The 19627-nt window shown below is 36.8% G+C and overlaps 1 protein-coding gene across 7 annotated transcripts in view; it reads left to right on the top strand.

Annotated features, from left to right (window-relative positions):
• The window catches only part of RALYL (RALY RNA binding protein like), a 724524-nt gene that overhangs the window by 593324 nt on the left and 111573 nt on the right, over positions 1 to 19627 (top strand). For all 7 annotated transcript variants that reach the window (XM_043601289.1, XM_043601284.1, XM_043601288.1 and 4 more), the window contains one exon: positions 3180 to 3212. In XM_043601289.1, coding sequence (XP_043457224.1) covers positions 3180 to 3212 — 33 coding nt within the window. The remainder of the gene's footprint in view (positions 1 to 3179; positions 3213 to 19627) is intronic.

The following is a 19627-nucleotide window of genomic DNA, read 5'->3' on the forward strand; positions in this document are numbered from 1 at the left end:
CACCCTGCCTATCTCTGTCTCTCAAAAATAAATAAACACTTAAAAGTTAAAAAGAAAAAAAGAAAAAGAAAAGAAAAATGCACACTTGTGAGCATGGCCCAACCGGTAGAGATGCTGAATCACTATGTTGTACACCTAGAACTAATGTAACATTGTGTGTCAATGACATAAAAGTCATTCCTAATGTGTGGGTTCTACAAAAACAGGAAAAGTCATTCCTAATTTGTGGGGCGCCTGGGTGGCTCAGTCAGTTAAGCAGCTGACTTCGGCTCAGGTCATGATCTCGCGGTCCGTGAGTTCGAGCCCCGCGTCGGGTAAGCTGCAGGTTTGTGGTAAGCAGGATTTGGCCTGTAGAACAGAGTTCACCAATCCCTGGTTTATAGAACATCAGTCAGAACTCTCAATCCGGTATCACTTTGAAAATTTTGAATTTTCCCCTGAATTCTTCCATTGAACATTTGGGAGGAAATAGTTGTCAGAACTCTCAATCCAGTATCACTTTGAAAATTTTGAATTTTCCCCTGAATTCTTCCATTGAACATTTGGGAGGAAATAGTTGAAGTGAGTGGAGTAGTAAAAGAAGAAGGAGACAATTCACCGGCTAGTGAGACTGGCCATATCAACCACGGGTGCCGGTGGGGCAACATATGTCCTTACAAAATGCTCCAATCCACCGTTTGTCTGAAGCCTTTAGAAAAAGAAAAGGAAAATCAATAAGTAAATACTACTTCAAACACATTCTGACTCAGTGTTTCAGTAATTGCACAGGGAAAGGCAAAATGGCGGGTCTTTCTTTTCTTCATGTTGTTTGTGATAACTTCAATGAAAACAGCACCATGCAGGCCTTAAATGATATGAGTGGGGACACTGAAGGAAGTTTTAGTGTGAAACAGTGTGAAGTCGGAGCAGCTGTGAACAAAGAATTTACGTTCGGAGAGACCAGCGAGGCTGGGGTAAATAATGAGAACCAGCCTGGGAATAGAGTGAAGAGAGGGATGTGAAAGTCACATAAAGGAAAAATTGCCAGTGCATTGCTCATTGAGATGTGGAGGATGAAAACAAGAGGAACCAGATATTTTAAGTGTTTCTTTTACTGGATTCCTTCAATGCCGCTTAGAAACAGGGAGCAGTGAGAGGCAAGGGGGACACTGAGGGAGCAGGAATGGGGAACTAGGAGCCTGCGGGCTAGCACCTCAAACAAGCAAATTACACACATACACTAAGGTCTGACAGGTGTGAGTCTGAAATTATTGGCTAAAGGGATCCCATTTAATACCCACATGCTATCTACTTACTAAGTATTGCTGATTAGAGTGTAATGGAAAATCACTACTGTCATGATGTTGATGATACAAATAAATAAATGGTCCCCTGCATCACACTGCATAGAATCCCCCTCATTTCTTCCAGGTAATTTCTTTTGATCACTTAGCACTGGTCATGTCTTATAAAACAAACATATCCAAATATATTTCTTTTAATTTTTTTTTCAATGTTTATTTATTTTTGGGACAGAGACAGAGCATGAACAGGGGAGGGGCAGAGAGAGAGGGAGACACAGAATCGGAAACAGGCTCCAGGCTCTGAGCCATCAGCCCAGAGCCCGACGCGGGGCTCGAACTCACGGACCGTGAGATCGTGACCTGGCTGAAGTCGGACGCTTAACCGACTGCGCCACCCAGGCGCCCCTATATTTCATTATTTACTTTCAACTTTTTCCCCTTAGTTCTGTTTGCTTAATCATATCTTAAATATATGGGAACAACAAACACACAACATGGCAAATAATTTCCAGGGAGGTGTGAATAAAATCAGAATTCAGAAAATGAAAAGGCTGCATAAATGTATGCATCCAAACTGTGAGAACCATCTATTGGTTTTCTCTGCTTCCCTACCTGCCACTGCCCAGAGGGATTGCTAGGGTGCCTGTTCCCTAAAAGAGGCCCTTCGGGCTATGATTGTTCACTTAAAGCAGCATGACAAGTGGCAGGGAGCTGTGTCAGCTCTGCCCATTACGTGGGACAAGGCATATTTATAATAAGCTATTTTTATAAGCATAAAACAAAATAGAGACAAAAAGTGATTATTGCCTTCATTGTGTAAGTTCATATAAAAGTACAGTATTTTGGCCTAATTCTATGACAAGCCCTTTCAATTGTCCACTTCAATATGTAGTCAGCTTGTGTGGTGTTGGTTACAGGATTAAATTTCCTACCATTTTCCCACAGCTATTTACATGTAAATAAAATATTTTAAAACACAAAGGCTCTTTAAAGATCTTGAACATCAGAATTCAGGTAAAAATGTCTTTATTTAACAGATAATCGTATGTTAAGAAACTTGTATGAAAACGAAGTGGTCAATATACAACCACCACTGGTCTCCTTAATTATCAACCAGGGAACATTTAGAAGTGTATACTCTCCTGATTGATTTGCTTTTTGCAAAGAATATACAATTAATTTGTGAAATATGAAAATTAACTGGAAACAATACTAGCCTATTTTATAGTGAGAAAAGTAAGCCCCAGAAAGCTTTTCAAGTGGCTTGCTCAAGATGCCACAGCTAATCGGAGGCTTCAGAATTAGAATTCTTTTTTAATATGTTAGGAGGTACAAAAATACCTGATTCTTAGGAGACACAGAGGAGGCAGTAATATTGTAATCTGTTGATCTGACTTCCCCTCAGCCCACCCCCAAAGTCTTGCTCCTGCCCATAAATGACCATGAATGTCACTCTGCTTCTTTCTTTGTTACAGAGTATTTACTAAAAACAAATTACTCAGCCAGTATGTAACCAAATACATTATAAATGTCTTTACTACTACAACAACCACAAATAAATATATCAAAACTTCTACAAATTCCTATTAAAAAAAGAAATAAGTAGATATAGAGAGTGCAAATCAGAATTAGACTAACAGTATCATTACTTTAATGTATCATTTAATGCTACATTCCCATTCCAGTTTTTCATTTTATTTAGCCTCTGCATTAAGACAGCCCGAATTTGAATTAGTCAAGATTAGATCTTGATATATTATTTGTAGCTTTTATTAGTGCTAAAGTGTACATTTTCATCTAAACAAATATAATAATTTTGTCAGATTCATATGAAAACAGTTTTTAAGTGTACAGCAAATTACTATGTTAAAGTAAATGTTTCATATTTTTTCACAGACTTGAGTCAAAGGAGCCTTTCCTGTCTGTTGGGTGAGTACATGTCTAAATATTTTAAATCTTAGTTCTTTAATTGATTTTTAACAAGGGCTTCTGGGATAGTGTTTTCAGCCACATAATTCCATATTCAGAGTCATCCCACATCATTGGGTCATATCCTCAGCAACACTGCTATCTACATTTTATAAAGATTTAACTAAAATGCTCAGTAGGCTGTTTTATGACCTCAGAAATTCAGCAAATGAATGCATATGAAATTCTGTATCCTCTAAAAAAGCCAAAAAAGGTATACGGTAATTTTCTATATTCTCATCATGCAAAGATATACTCAGATTGGTTTCACAAATTCCCCTGAGCCACAGTTTCACTATTCCTAGTCTGTCTTCTCATTTTTGCACTGTTTTCTCTTCATCTACCCCTACTGTTTCTTCTCCCCTTTTTCCCTAAATCTGTCTTCAAAGTCTGTACTATCTTCTCTCCTTTTCTCCCATTTCACTTTTATTTCTCCACTGGAGAAATCAGGTGCTTCTCTGAAGGCAAAGCCAAGGAAGCATGAGGCAGATTGAGTAAGACCAACACTTGCCTTCTCTGGTAGTATTCTGAGTTGCAGTACATGTTCTAATAATAATGTATTGTTGACAAGAATATACATGTACTATTTCCAAGCAATTTGCTAGTTAAGAATCAGCCAATTGTTTTTATTGATCTACCAAATGATCTTTTGATTAATATATTAAAATATCTCATTAGGGGACTTTGGCATGCTCGGCATTGTGGTTGATGTTGTAAAGTATCAAAAAGTGCCAGAATATGTGATAGTTTAAAGGGAAACATGCCATAGTTGATGAAAAAAATCACATATAAACAGCCACTATACTCAAGCTTAATGAGCAGAAACATGGGATGGGAGTGTATTTTTTAAATGATCATATTAATTTTCTTTGTTTGCCGTCCTTGAATATGTCTGTCACTCCTTGAGCAACATGGTTCCTTTTCTCCTTCTCCTCCTCATAAAAGCTTTTGAGAAACCCATTTGAATCATGAGAATCAAAATAATTGTTAGAGATGCTGAGAGAAAAATGGAGTAGATGCATTTATTGGAGGATTTCATGAAAAAATGAAAGGTCAAGTTGATCTGGTCCAAAAAAAAATCATTAGAGCATGCCTCTTTCCTTCATTGATCATCAGCTCCTATTGTTAAAAATCTTTAAGCCTGAAGAAATCTTTTATTTTGAATGCATATGTGTCCTGCCCTCAAGTCAAGAGGGCTGAAATAGCTTCTCTTCATGCCTCGCTTAATGCAGTTTCTCTGCAGCATTTCCTGTTCTCCTAACTACTTTGAGATGGAATTCATTTTTTACTTCATACCTCTGTTTTACAAGGGCAGACTAAGTAATCTTTGTATTACACTTATCAGGAGTTTAAAACTCTGTATTAGAGCCTAGAAAAAAAAGTTTCCAGAAAAGAATGACATATAACTCAGCAAATACCCATAATGGGAAAATTGGCATGGCAGTTAAGAAGAATGATGCTGCTGTTCCTTAGATGGGTCTTTAAAGTGGAACGGAACATGCAACCCAAATGGTTCTGCTGACTGGATATTTCTTTTTTTTTTTTTCAACGTTTATTTATTTTTGGGACAGAGAGAGACAGAGCATGAACGGGGGAGGGGCAGAGAGAGAGGGAGACACAGAGTCGGAAACAGGCTCCAGGCTCTGAGCCATCAGCCCAGAGCCCGACGCGGGGCTCGAACTCACGGACCGTGAGATCGTGACCTGGCTGAAGTCGGACGCCTAACCAACTGCGCCACCCAGGCGCCCCTGGATATTTCAATACATAGCTAAACTTCTCCATTTTTCTCCAGGAAAATTATTTTAAATAAAATTGTCCAAAGTTTGTATGGATCTGTCTTCTGACCTTGTTGGTAAGAGCATAAGATGATAGTGAATGTAATGGACACTATGAGACTACCAGGCAACAGGTAGTCTAATACAAGAACCATTACTCAAATTTGTGACTTGTAACATAGTCACATACCAAAAGGAATAATACATGGTATATGGTCTTTGGTATGAGTTGACCTTTAAGTCTATACCAGTGAGTTTTTCTAGGACCCTGCACACCTCACATTAATTTTAATTCTGTTTAATAAAAAAATCATATTAATGAATAGATCAGTGCTAAATATTGCATACTTGTCCATTGTCTGCCAGTGTCTTAAAGCACTTGTTAATATGTCTTCTAGAAGTTGCTTTTGCTTTCATAGGCTCTGACACTTACAAGCAATGTGTATTAGTTGAGGCAATTACTTAAACTCCCAAGCTTTGGGTCCTTATTTGTGATATGGTGATTAAGTAAGATAATTTAGATCAAGTATTTAACACTGTTCTTGGCACATAATTTCTCATAAAGATTTGGTTTTATTACACATGTGGAAGGTATACTTATATATAATGCTCCAAAGAATCCATCAGAGAGCTCAGAAATAGTTTAGAGAATAAAACTCCACTTTAACAGGTCATGCTTTGGGTTACATGTGGAAACAAAAAAACATTTTTATAATGGAGAGGGGAAAAAACAAAACAAAACTGTGAATGGAGTAAACTATCAAACAAGATAAGCACAGATACTGCTTTGTATTTAAATGATGAAAACTAGTAATTGTTATTTAAATTTTTTAAATGGAACCAAATATTGATAAATTTTTAATGTGCATCTGTTCTTAATATAAACTAGGGAAAAAACTCTTCCATAAATGTGCTGCAGTATTTATGAAATAAAACTTTTAAATGTCACAACATAAATTCAATCTGAATATACCAATGGAAAAAAATTGTCAAAGAAAGTTATAACGCAGGAATTATTTGCTTATGGAAAAAGAATAGGGAATTGTGAATAGAAGTTAAGTGAAATCTCAGATCTCAGACCTTCAACTATACATTGATATGAGAGGGTTTTTCTTTCATATGCACCAGTAAATTATTTTTTTTAATGTTTTATTTATTTTTGAGACAGAGAGAGACAGAGTGCGAGCAGGGGAGGGGCAGAGAGAGAGGGAGACACAGAATCCGAAGCAGGCTCCAGGCTCCGAGCCGACCGCACAGAGCCCGACACGGGGCTCGAACTCGCAGACCGCGAGATCATGACCTGAGCCGAAGTCGGAAGCTTAACCGACGGAGCCACTCAGGCGCCCCCATATGCATCAGTAAATTATTAATAAAATAATGTCAGGAAAAAATAATAAACTTTGGCTTAGAGTCAGGTAGGAAGGCTCATCCCAGAGTCTGATTCTGTTTACCCAGGGGAAGCCAATAAATGCAGTGTGATTCAAGGCCGTTGAGGCAGGCCTGGAAACCATTGTCTACATCATGGTTTCATTCTCCCACCCCTTCTCTTACATGAATGCACGGATTGCTCTTATAGACATGTAGAGTCTCTGGAATTTTTTCAGAAAATCTTTGAAATATAACTTCCCATAGTCTTTCCCAGTTTGGGAAAGTTGGGTTTTTTTTTTTCCTTCACTTTCTTCTTTTGTTGGGAAATAGACACAGGGCTTATCACAGGGAAGGAAGCAGTGTGATACCTCCTGGCAAACCCAGGACAATGGTAGCCAGAGTCAGGGATACCACCCTGGCCAACCCTATGCCCAACATCACAGAGGTGTGAGGAGAGACTGACCCCTCCATACCATGATCACCAGCCTTTCCCAGGAGGTTCAGAGGCCCCGCCGAAATATCTGCTTCTTTAGTCATATGACTGCAATTGTGATTTTGGGAAGCGGCCTTGTGCTGCCATCTCTCTAGGTGGGACAGCCTCCTCGTGCGGCCCAGAAGGCCACAGCTATCTGTGTTACCACAACGACAGATATCAGCAGGGCCTTCGACTCGGGACCACCTGTTGGAGGACTCGATGAAGGAATAGGCTTTGTTTAGCTGGTCCAGGACTTAGCCGGAGTGACCTTCAGATGGCAAGTGATATAGATTGTGTTTCTGAGGTCATTAGCAAAGTGGAACATGTCCACTATGAACTGAAGAGTCTCTGGCCTGGGTCTGGGGGCTTTGAAGGCAGAAGAGACATCAGAAAGACCGTCCACCATGCATATGGTGGAGGTGGGCACATTGATCTAGAACTGCCTTGGAGTTCACCCATCACACACCAGGATACGTGTAAAAAGACCAGATGGTATGCCATGGAAGCTTCCATGGTACACAAAGAACATACTACCTATGCTCAGATGCATAAAAACTCATTTGATGTTGTCCCAGACCTATGGAAATATATTAAACTTTAAATTATTAAATAATATCATTTAAATATTTAATAAATAATTTTTATTAAATGATTAAAATGTTTCATATTTTACATTATAAATATTGTGTATGTAATATATGTTACATACATAAATTTATTATAAATATATAATATAAAATATATTTATTTTTTAAGCAAAATGAATTTAAATAATAGATTTAAAAATTAAACCTCCCATCTCACTCACCCAACAGTAAAAAAAATCAGGTAAGCAAACTTGTTTTTTAGTGTGGAGCTTAGGCTTGCAGTGCTGAACAAGTGAGTACTAAGCATCTGATATTCTACTCATCTTCAAAATGTTGCATTTTAGAGCAATTAAGAAAACTCTTCTGGCAAATGTTTCCTTTTATGTGGCATCACATAGATTCTGAATTTGGAAATAAGCTGGGAGAAAACAGGCATCAAGTGTGCATTTAGGAAAGTGAACAAGAACTGAGTGATCATCTCAATTAAGATTCTAAGATATAAATCTTAGTGTAAAACCAGTTGCCTTGAAAAAGGATTTTACAGCTTTTTAATGAAAAATACAGATGAAGGGAAAGGAAGCTTTTGTTCATTTGATGTTTAAGATTCACAGTGTAAAAGGGCGTGTGAAGACAATGCATGAGTTCTCTTCAAGCACAAGTGACTGTTGACACTTTGCAGACACTGAGCCACTTTAAAAATATACTCAAGGCACTAAATGAAATTTTCCATGTGAATTATTTCTTCTTGCCTCTTCAGCATGAAGTTGACCTTTTAAAAGAAGACTTTTAATATGAATCAGTTGTATTTTGGAATTGAAATTTTTGTTCATACCAATATTTCAGCTGATGAATTTTTGCATGAGTGGTTTTATTATTGAGGAGAATTATGTTTTGCGTGGGTAAAAAAAAAATTTCAGGGGCACCTGGGTGGCTCAGTAGGTTAAGTGTCCGACTTCAGCTCAGGTCATGATCTCTCAGTTCGTGGGTTCGAGCCCCCTGTTGGGCTCTGTGCTGACAGATCAGAGCCTCAAGCTTGCTTCAGATTCTGTGTCTCCCTCTCTCTCTGCTCCTTGCCTGCTCACACTCTGTCTCTCTCTCTCTCTCTAAAATAAATAAATATGTAAAAATATCTTTTAAAAATTCAGAATCTTTTCACTCTATTAGAATAATTTAAATAACTCAGAATAATTTTAAAAAATGATATTGATAAAGCTCAGAATTTTTACTTCTCAAGCTTCTCTGAGACACATTCAAAACACATCAAAGGTAAAAATAATAAAATTCTCATATTTTTCTCTATTCAATGAGTGAACAAATCATGATCCAGTCAATCCTCGGTCTCCTGTGTGCCCTGAGGTGGAGTGTTCCCATTCTACTAAATCCAAACAAGAGGAAGCGAACAGTGCCAAGACAGCAAAAATTGATCCTCACATAATTGCTAGCATCTATATTTTTTAATAGTTTTTCTTGGGGGATATTTTCCCCCTTTTATTTCCAGTCTTGGAACTGAATTTGGATCTTCAGTATACTTCTGCTGTTGTTATGAAGACATTATTAAATCTTGACACTCTTATTAGGTCCAATATTTATACTATTTTACTTTTTTCCGGGTTTCGTATGACACCTTACATTTACTAATAGATGCTATACATTGATGTACTGTTCGCGACCTATTTTAAGAGCTTAAATTCTGTAATTTGATTTCCTTGGTTTGAATTCCATTCTGTTACTTCCTAGCTAGGTACCTTGGGCAATCTGTTTAGCTCTTCTCCACTAACTCTTAGGACTGTCTTGAATGAAATAATATTGCAAAGTGCTTAGCAGTGTCTGACACCTAGTAAACAGCAAAATAAATAACCTATTACTATTTCACTATCCTGTGCAACAAAAAATCATATTAATAGTTTTTTTTTTTCCTAAAGGAGTTAAGTTCCACTGAATGATAGAAATGTTAACTAATTGAATCCCCAAAGCCTGAATATTCAGTTCCTAGTAATGCAGTTGAATTCTGGGAATAGAAATTCACAAGAGACTGAAATCGGCACAGAAATGAAGGACTGCCATACTCAGAAGATCTTTGAGGAAGATAGACAAGAAAAAGTAAAATAGCATGAAGACAGGGAGACAGTTCCAGAGGGTACTTAGATTTATAGAAAATGTCATTCACAATACTAAAAACTTTAATGAGAGGAACATGAAAAGAGGAAAGCAACACCAGTTTAGGTATGGTTTCAGTAAAGCATGAAAACACAAAACAAAATTATATGACTGCTGTAAAGTAATTGGTGTTCACCAATCATTTAGGAATTGAGAGTTAATCTTAAGAACTGAGAAGTTGGGGGCACCTGCGTGGCTCAGTTGGTTAAGCGCCGACTTCGGCTCAGGTCATGATCTCATGGTTTGTGAGTTCGAGCCTCATGTTGGGCTCTGTGCTGACAGCTCAGAGCCTGGAGCCTGCTTCAGATTCTGTGTCTGCCTCTCTCTCTGACCCTCCCCCACTTGTGCTCTGTCTCTCTCCCTCTCTCACAAAAATAAAATAAACATTAAAAAATTTTAATAAAAATAAAAACTGAGAAGTTGGAAGAAATGGCCAGATTATCAGGAAATTTTTCTAGCCAAAAAGCAGGACCTGAGTTAATCCTCAAGGTCAGGTTAAAAATTGCCTAGAATATTGAGAGAGGGAAGAGGATGAGTATCCTTTCATTCTGTGGAGTCAACGGAATCATTGATTGGATGTTTGCTTGTCTGTTTTGTTTTTAACCGAAGAGTGATGTTTCCCAAAGTTCATAGTAGAGCCATCTAGAAAGCTGTTGTAGTAGTTCAGGCATGACTTGAAAAGACTCATTCATGACTTGAGCAGAATGAAATCACCTCGCGCCTGTTAGAAGGACTCTTATCAAAAAGACAAAAGATTACCAGTGCTGGTGAAAACCTGGAGAAAAGGGAATCCTTGTGCACTGTTGGGGGAAGGCAAACTGGTGCAGCCACTACAGAGAACAGTGTGGAGGTTCCTCCAAAAATAAAAATAAGACTACCCTATGATTCAGCAGCTCCATTTCTATTTATCCAAAGGAAGTGAAAACACTAACTTGAAAAGATATCTACATCCCCCATATTCATAGTAGCATTATTTACAATAGCCAAGACACAGAAACATCCAAGTGTCTATTAACAGATAAATGGATAGAGAAAATATTTATGAAATATTACATAATTCTGTATAATAGAATGTTATCCAGCCTTTAAAAAGAAGGAAATTCTGCCATTTGCAACAGTGTGGAATAACCTAAAGAACATTACAGATACCAGACATAGAAAGACAAATACTGCACGATCTCACTTATAGGTGGAAACTAAAGTAACTGAACTCAGAAACAGGGAGTAGAATGATGGTTGCCAAGGAATAGGAGAATTAGGGAGGCAGAGTTTTCAGGTATATAGAATGAATAGGAATTAGAACACGATGACTTTAGTTAATAACACTATATTGTATACTTGAAATTCACTATAAAAAAAAGGTAGGTCTGAAGTGTTCTCATCACACAAAGAAATAACTATGTGATGTTATGGATATGTTCATCAGCTTCATTATGGTAATCATTTCACAGTGTGTATGTATATCAAGATGTCATGTTGTACACCTTAAATATATACAATTTTCGTTGAATAAGATGTGTACAAACAAAAAAATAATGGAACAGAAATGCCTGATGAAAATACCATTTTTGAGAGTATTAGAGTCAGTGAGTGATGGAGTGATGTCTTAGGGGTTTCTCAGCTGAACTTTGTGGGATCATGGTGACAGTATGATAGGCTAAAGTCCAGGTGGAGCGTCAAAACTAAGGGAAGGTTAACAAGAATCTGTCCCGAAGCTCAAAATACACCCATCTGACATCCTGAAACCACGAATGGCGACTCAATGCCTATCTTTTGATAGTGTGGTTTCAATTTTCTGTGAGTCTCCAGGGAAAAAGGGATAAGGGGATAAAGCCAATTTTCCTCTTCTAAAAATCTTGTTTTTTTTATTTGTTTAGACTCAGACAGTGCTACCGCAAAATTAATGATTCCTTTAGCAAGTGCTCTTGTTTCATTTTTTCCCTAGGCCCTCCAGGCTGCTTCTCTGGAGAGTACACAAAGTTTCCACGGCGCTATTTTTGTAATCTAAAGCCTTGTGCTCTCAGGCCTGATGCTACAACTGTAATTTTAATTTATCAACCTGCCACTCAGGGAAATGCTGTAAAAACATTTGAAAGCTTAAACCCATTATTTATTTCTGCACCTGTCAATGCCACTCTTCTGTACTTGTCAAAATCACTTAAACTGCACTGTGATGACAGGTACACTATCACCAATAAATTGGGTCATCGGTCATGTATGTATATATCCTGACAGTGGTGTCTTGAATGCATGGGCTCCAGGACACATTTTTAAGGAGCAAGAATTCATTACTCTCCAGTGATAAAATAGAGTAGAATCATCAAAAAGAGTCTTCCTCAGTCCTTACCATTTGAAAATGTCTTAGGAAGCAGAGAGACTCATGGTGACTGAAACGACTTTTATTTCTTCAGTGAAATGTTCTCCTCAGGGAAAAGAAAGTAATTGCAGATTATAGCAGGCAGGAGTATAGTGTTACTTAGAGGGAAGAAAATACATAGGATCATTAAATAGATTTATTTAAGTTCTGCTTATAAAGAAAGCAGTGGTGCAGGACTTTATAGCTGATGATATTTCAAAAGAGTGTTATCAGCACTTCCACTAGTGTCTAATTCATCCATATAATAAAGTGTCACATTAAGCCAAATGTCACAGTTCATATCAGTTTTACTTTGAGAATTGGTATCATTATATATCTCAGGTAACCTCGCCCCACCCTAGAATTTGGATGAGATATTTGATCATAATAAATTAAGGTATTTAAATGTCAATCTGTCATTTGGTGTGTGTGTGAGAGAGAGAGAGAGAGACAGACAGACAGACAGGAGAAACACCTGTTCAATCATTAAATCCACTCAACCCAGTAACGAATCTGATATCATAAAGGCTAGATGTCCATTTAAGATAAAAATGCGGGGCGCCTGGGTGGTGCAGTCGGTTAAGCGTCCGACTTCAGCCAGGTCACCATCTCGCGGTCCGTGAGTTCCAGCCCCACGTCAGGCTCTGGGCTGATGGCTCAGAGCCTGGAGCCTGTTTCCGATTCTGTGTCTCCCTCTCTCTCTGCCCCTCCCCCGTTCATGCTCTGTCTCTCTCTGTCCCAAAAAAAATAAATAAACGTTGAAAAAAAAATTAAGATAAAAATGCTGTTAAAATTGTAACGTAAGTAATATTGGCTAAATAATCTTACTGTATCCTCTAAGCTCTTAGTCATAGCAATCCTCACCCTATAATTACATTAAAAAGGCAAGTCTAATGAGAAGTCCTTTAAAGTCTACAAAGGATTTATGATCACTTCATTTCATACAATTTTAAAGTAGCCAAATGAATTTGTAGACATCAAATACCCATACATAAGAAAATAAATAACTGAACTTGTCATACATAAAATCTTACTCATGAGAAGAAGTAATCTTAAATGATATCATGGAATCAAATTTAAAACAATCAGAGCTTTGACAAGTATATTAACTTACACAATTACTACCATTTCCTTATTACCACCAGCACTGTCTTTGAGGAACATGAGTTTTTAAAGTGTCAGGCTACATTGGAAAGGGTAAGCAGATAGTTTGACCAATGAAAGATAAATTTATTGGATATAGATATGAATAAAATATAAATTATGGCTTGGATTACTTAGGTTTCATATTTAGAAACACTACATGAAGATAGTGCTATTGATTCAATTGGAAATAAGATCTTAGTTTCATATACTTTTTAAATCGGTCCTGAAAATACTCAGAAGAAATAAATATTCAAAATAAATGAAGTGTTGATTTCATTAAATTAAAGTCGACCCACATCCAAGGAAAGAAAGCTAATTAATTTTTCTTATTTTTAACTCCATAAAGGTACCTGAAATGGGCTTTCCAGTGGAATTATACTTGCTTACCTAAATAATTTCCTGGACCCCTTCCTCAAGGGTCTAAATTATTGATTAGCCTTTATTTCCTATTGTTCAATACATCTATACTGATTCTCATATAAAGAAAATAGATGTTGTAATTATTTTAATACTGGAAAACTAAGACACAGAGATGTGATGTAATCTCCATAAAGACACAAAGCACATTGGTAGCCATTTTAAAATGGAGTCCAGGCTGGGGCTTTTGCTTAAAGAGCGGTCAATTTCATGCACACTGATGCTTCATTCTCTCTTCTGGGTTTCACATTCATTTGAATCATCATGAACATCCACACAATAGCTTTAATTATTCAGGAAAATAATCATGTACATAAAGAGTTATTTATTCCTTCCAGAGGCAGTGTGAATCTCAGACTTGCATTCTGAAACTGCTGGCAAAAGTTTTAAAGCCTGGCTTCCCAATTAAATTCTGTTCATCCAGCCAAGAATGACTGATCTGTATTTCATCAATCTCAAAATGTGACCTTTTCAACACTTTTAATGACATTTTCAAAGTGCAGAATACTTCTGATTCAAAAGATTCCCTACTTAACTCTGCAGAACAAATCAGTTATCACAGTAAAATCGATAGCTGCCAAATATTAGCAAGAGCCAGGCATCACTTACACTTTAGAAGCTAATCAGGGCAAAAAAAAATGTATTAAACAACTTTATTTTGGGATGCCAACTAAGGTAGATATTGAAATGAAAAATCAACCCCCAATGTTTCATGTCTTTAGAAACATTATTTCTCTGGTGAAATTTTCATTAGACCACATTCAGAACTTAACCATTAGAACCTGCAGGCCACATTCAACTTCAAAATAACATAACAGTGCCTCTGGTTTAATTCAACAGTAGACAACCCTGGACTATCGCTTCCTCTTAGCTTCAATGAAAAGCATAAAAAAGATGAAACACTTGATGAGATATTTCTCCCAGATCTCGGTTAAATTATCTTATCGTGCTAGTGGTATTTCAGTGAAGTGTATATTACAGCCCTATTGGATACTAAAAATCTTGAAAGCCTTTTAAAAAGTGAGGCTCCCTAAAGAAGTGATTTTAAAAATGTGTTCCTTAATCATGGGCCTTTGATGACCAAAATGAATCTCAGTAGACCCCTGGCATGCTGAGCACTCCAGATTCCCATGTCAGACCACCGAGTCAGAGATTAGGGGGCTTCCCAATAAATCCAAACATTCATTCCTATTTGCTTCAGTTACCAATTGTTAGTTTGAAATTCACAAGAAATAATTTGATAGCATTGCTGCCCTTTGTTCAATGAATAGCTGTCTAATTTCATTAAGTGCAAATTCATTATGTGAAGACCACTGTGAGTGTATGTGTGAAATACTATGTAATAACAATGTCAGACTCTGTTTTAAAACCAGACTACTAGACAGAAATAGTTTCCTATTAGTATGATTGAATATGGAGCTTTCTTCCATACTACAAAGATCGCAACACCAACTTATCATTGCTGGAAAATTTAGTAAGGTGAAACTTTACTTTTGACAATGACAGACGAAGGGTGGCCCCAAATTATTTAGACTTAAATGTCGAGTAGATTGAAAAACTTCTGCAATTTGCATTGTTTTTGAGAACATTGCTAACTGCTTAACATTTAAACCTTCAAACTACAAACCAAGAGTTAAAAACAAGAAGTGGATATTATGATGCCATTTCATTCTAATCAAATCCAGGATCTTTATCTTTATTTCTGAATATCAATTTAATTACACTTGGATGTGATTTAATTTATTCTGTACAAAATTCTTCTCAAATCATATTTCCAGGATCAAAGCAAGATAGTGGATTCAGTAAAACAGTGCCAATCCATGAACTGATTTTAACCAGTGTGACTAGTAAAATACAAAAAGGAAGAGAAAGCATTTAGAACATTTTATAGCATTTTTATCCTGCTTTGACATCTAAGTGTATGATTTTGTGTTTTATAAAATTATCAGTCTGTGATGGATGGGAAATTTTTAAAATAAAAAGCTGGTCCTTCACTACAGTAATTGAGAAGTTTTGGATAAGACTGTCTTTGCCTTTAAGGACCTTGTCATCTCATGAAGTGTATAAACACAAAGAAGCTTGTATCTATAATACAAGGCATTTCTTGGCAACTCTAATCTGCTATAGGAGAAAAAATTAAAAATAAGCATATCTTTGTGGTGTGAGGGATTACTTGATAATTCTTGAAAGACAGGTTTTAAACAAAAAGTCGTGATGGGACACAGGCAGGCTTAGTTTCTATCCTGGAGATAACTAGGAGTGCCATTTGGCTGCACCAAGGGTATCTTAGAAGAGACACTGAATGACATAACTGGCATATTAACCAGTAACCACATCACGGGAGACTGAGAAGCCCTGTGCTCAACCTTTCTTCAGCTCCCCTCACCCCTTTTCCCCCTCTCCTGCCTCCTTTCCCCTCCTTCCTTCTCGCTATTCTTTTCTTTCCTCCTCACTCTCCTCCTCTTCCTTTCCCTCTTTTTTCCTCTCTCTCCTCCCATTATCCTTCTCTCACCTCCTCACCCTTCTCTTCCTCCCCTCTTCTCCTCCCATCTGCTTCTCTTTCATTTTCTTCATGTAAAAAATGTATGCATTCAAAGAGGAGTTTATGTTCTCCTGTCTGGTCTTCGGTGACTCCCTTTGCTTTGCAAGATATTCTACCATGAGGAAGAAAATTAATATATGTGAAATGTTTGCTGAGTGCCAGAAATCACATTAATTCCTAACACTCCAACCCATGCTCTAGCTTCACAGTTGGGAGCAGGGGGTGGGGTGAGGAATCCTGCCACCATCTTAATGGCCTATGGAAAAATTAGGGCAACCTGAAAGTGCCATTATTTTTCAACATTAGACCTGGATGAGATTTCTCTTTAATTAAGACTTATCAGTTTATCCTCTCTGAGAAAACTGGCCATCTCTGGTAATACTGATCTGGTAATACTGACATTTTACAATCCCAGTAAACCCTAGGCCATCTCTGGTAATACAGATCTGGTAATACTGACATTTTACAATCCCAGTAAACCCTAGGATCCTGCCCCATCACACCGCAATGAGACCCTCCAGTCAGCAAGTCCTGCATATGTATGCACACACACACACACACACACACACACACAACACACACACACATCCAACATCCAGCCAGGTTTTTGGTGCCATGCTCTGAATTATGATCTGAAGATCACTGGATATTTGAGAAAATACTCTAACGTGACAGGAAGAAAACCCCAGAGAAAATCAGAATTCCACAAAAGTAAAGGAAATATAAGGAGTATAAAATACAGGGAGTATAAGGAGTATAAACTAAACTAAAGTAAACAAACCAAAAAAATCTCAAAACAAAACAAAAAAAATTCCTAGAAATTAAAAACATAGCAGAAATGAAAAGTTCAATGAAAGTTTGGAATATAAACTTAAAAGATCACAAAGGCAAAGCGCTGGAAAATAGTAAAGATTTAAAAATGATTAGAGGCTTACTCTCAGCAATATCTAGTAGTAATTGTTTCACAATGAGAAAATAGGACATTATCAAATAATTAATGCAAGAAAATGTCCTAAAACTGAAACACAGGAGTTTTCAAAGGAAATATTTTCAACACAGAGAATGACAGATGATCCAGACTAAGGCAGTTTAATTACTATAGTTGAGAAGACCTTAAACCTTCAAGTAGAGGAATAAAAGTCACATACAAAGACTTACAATCAAAATGACATCAAATTTCTCAACATTAGGAAATGACAGACAACAAAGTAATGCCCTCAAATTCTGCAAGTGATATCCAACCCGAAGATCCAGACTGTCACTCCTACCAAGCACTTTGTCAATCAAGCATAAAGAAAGATAAGGAAAAGATCCACTTGACTCTTGTATTTTTGTGGTTGTTCGGTTCTATAAAGTCACTCCAACCACTGCATCAGCAAATACTGAACCATTACTCCTAAGGGAAATAGAGGATTAGGTTCCCGTGAGCCTCTGGTCACAACATTTTCGTTAACCAATCAATACATAACCTTGCTTTGTGTGTGTTTCTGTTTAAAGATAGCTTATGTCCTACATATCATTGATTCATTAACATTGAACTCATGGCCAACCGCACTGTAATTCTTGCCTAAAGCAAGCTTGTTTGACACACATGTTTTCTCCCTAGGGCACATCACAGCCTTTTGTGGTTAAGAACACTAAGCAGCACTTTGGCATACTGTTTAGGAGCCATTGCAGACAGGAAAATCACCAATGAAAAGCACAAAAGTGCAAAAAGTGTGGCATAAGTAGACCACAAAAGTGTACTTATCTGCAGTGTCAGATCTGAACAAAGAAACTTTGTGTGCTGCCTCGGAACTCAAACTTTTTGCCACTCTGGGTATGTCTGTTAATGACCACAAAAGCACACAAGTATTGATCTGAGGGCTATAAGTAATCGTTGCAGATTCACAAATACAGAATCCGTGAATAATGAGAATCAACTGTATTTTCAGAAATCAAAGGATTAGCAGATCCTTTCTAAGAAATTTACTCAAGCTCATTCCACCAGAATCATTGATGAACCAAAAAACAAAAACAAAAAAAAAAAACAAACAAAAACAAAAGAACATCTAACACAAAAAAGAAAAAGGTCCCAGTGGCTGGTGAAGAAAAGTACCAAGATTGTCGCTTTGTAGCAGAACCAGAGGGGACCCGTCCGGGTTACGGCAGGACAATGGAGAATTCCAGGAAGGATAAAAAATGAGGCCATCACAAAGGCCAAGTAAACAATTTGTACAAGAAGGAAATGTAATCACATTTGCTCAACTGTAAATAATATTTACGCAGTCATAATAATGTAAACACTGAATATTGACTTAGAAAAGAACTAATGAGAAAAAAAAGCCGGGCAGCTTATGAAAAAAATTCCTCACTACAAGTAAGCCCAGCAATATTGTGAGGTCTCAAAGGGACCTCATGCCTCTGAGTAAGATTTAATTCTGTTCAAAATGAATATGTGGTTGAAATACACACACTTCCGGGTATAAGAGAAGTAAGTCCTGGCAACATAAGTGATTATAGTTAATTTTACTGTGTTGTATATTTGAAAGTTGCTAAGAGAGAAGATCTTAAAAGTTCTCAACACAAAGAAAAACAATTTTGTAATTATGTGTGGTGATGGATGTGAACTAAACTTATTTTGGTCATCATTTTGCAATATATCAAATCATTATGCTGTACACCTAAAACTAATACAATGTTATACACCAATTTTATCTCAGTTTAAAAGTAAAAACAAAAGATTTAAGAACTGAAGAATATTAAAGAAAATGCCTGTTAATTTAGCTCAGTAAGGCTCAGAACGAAAGTGCCTCTAAAGAATATTCATAGATGGTAAGAAGAGACTAATCTAGAAAATATCAGCTGATCTTTAACTGAACTCCAGATTCGATACAATGCCTCATAGGAAGAAGTAAATGGCACATTTGATACCCCACTTGGGGGGGGGGAGCCAATAAATGATATTAGGGAAAAAGATGATAAACATTTCCTGAGTAAAATAGAGGAAAGTGGCAAAATGAGAATAAGGAAAAAGAAATGGATGTAAGTTCATAGAGTTTAATCTGGAAATAATAGATATTGTCACCGAAAATAATATTACAGAACACGAAAGAGTAAGCAATGAAAGATAAAATATAATTATTGATTTTATAAATGAGGTTTTTACAATTTGAAATGTAAGCAAAGCTATTGGTATCCATGCCAAAAAAAAAAAAAGCTAACTTTAAGAGAAAAACTAAAGTTGGACTCGGTTTTCTCTGTGATGTTATACTAGGAAGTCAATAACAGATATTTTTGAGGGAAAAGATTGTAACAAGAATTCTGTCTTCAGTTATGTCATCTTTTATTTGTGAAGGTAACAGAAAGACATCAAGAGATAATATGTCTTACCATGTACCAAACCCAGACAGAATTTTATAAAGATAGCTACTAACTTTGCTTTGATTCTGGACACCAGCATCAGAAGGATCAACTTAATTTATAAATATATGTTTAACCGCCATTTAGTCATGTTCTTTAACTGAAAACTTCATGAAGGGACAAAATGATTTGCCAAGAAAGACTAGGAAAA

This window comes from Prionailurus bengalensis, chromosome F2 (genome assembly GCF_016509475.1).
Source record: "Prionailurus bengalensis isolate Pbe53 chromosome F2, Fcat_Pben_1.1_paternal_pri, whole genome shotgun sequence".
Classification (NCBI taxonomy): domain Eukaryota; kingdom Metazoa; phylum Chordata; class Mammalia; order Carnivora; family Felidae; genus Prionailurus; species Prionailurus bengalensis.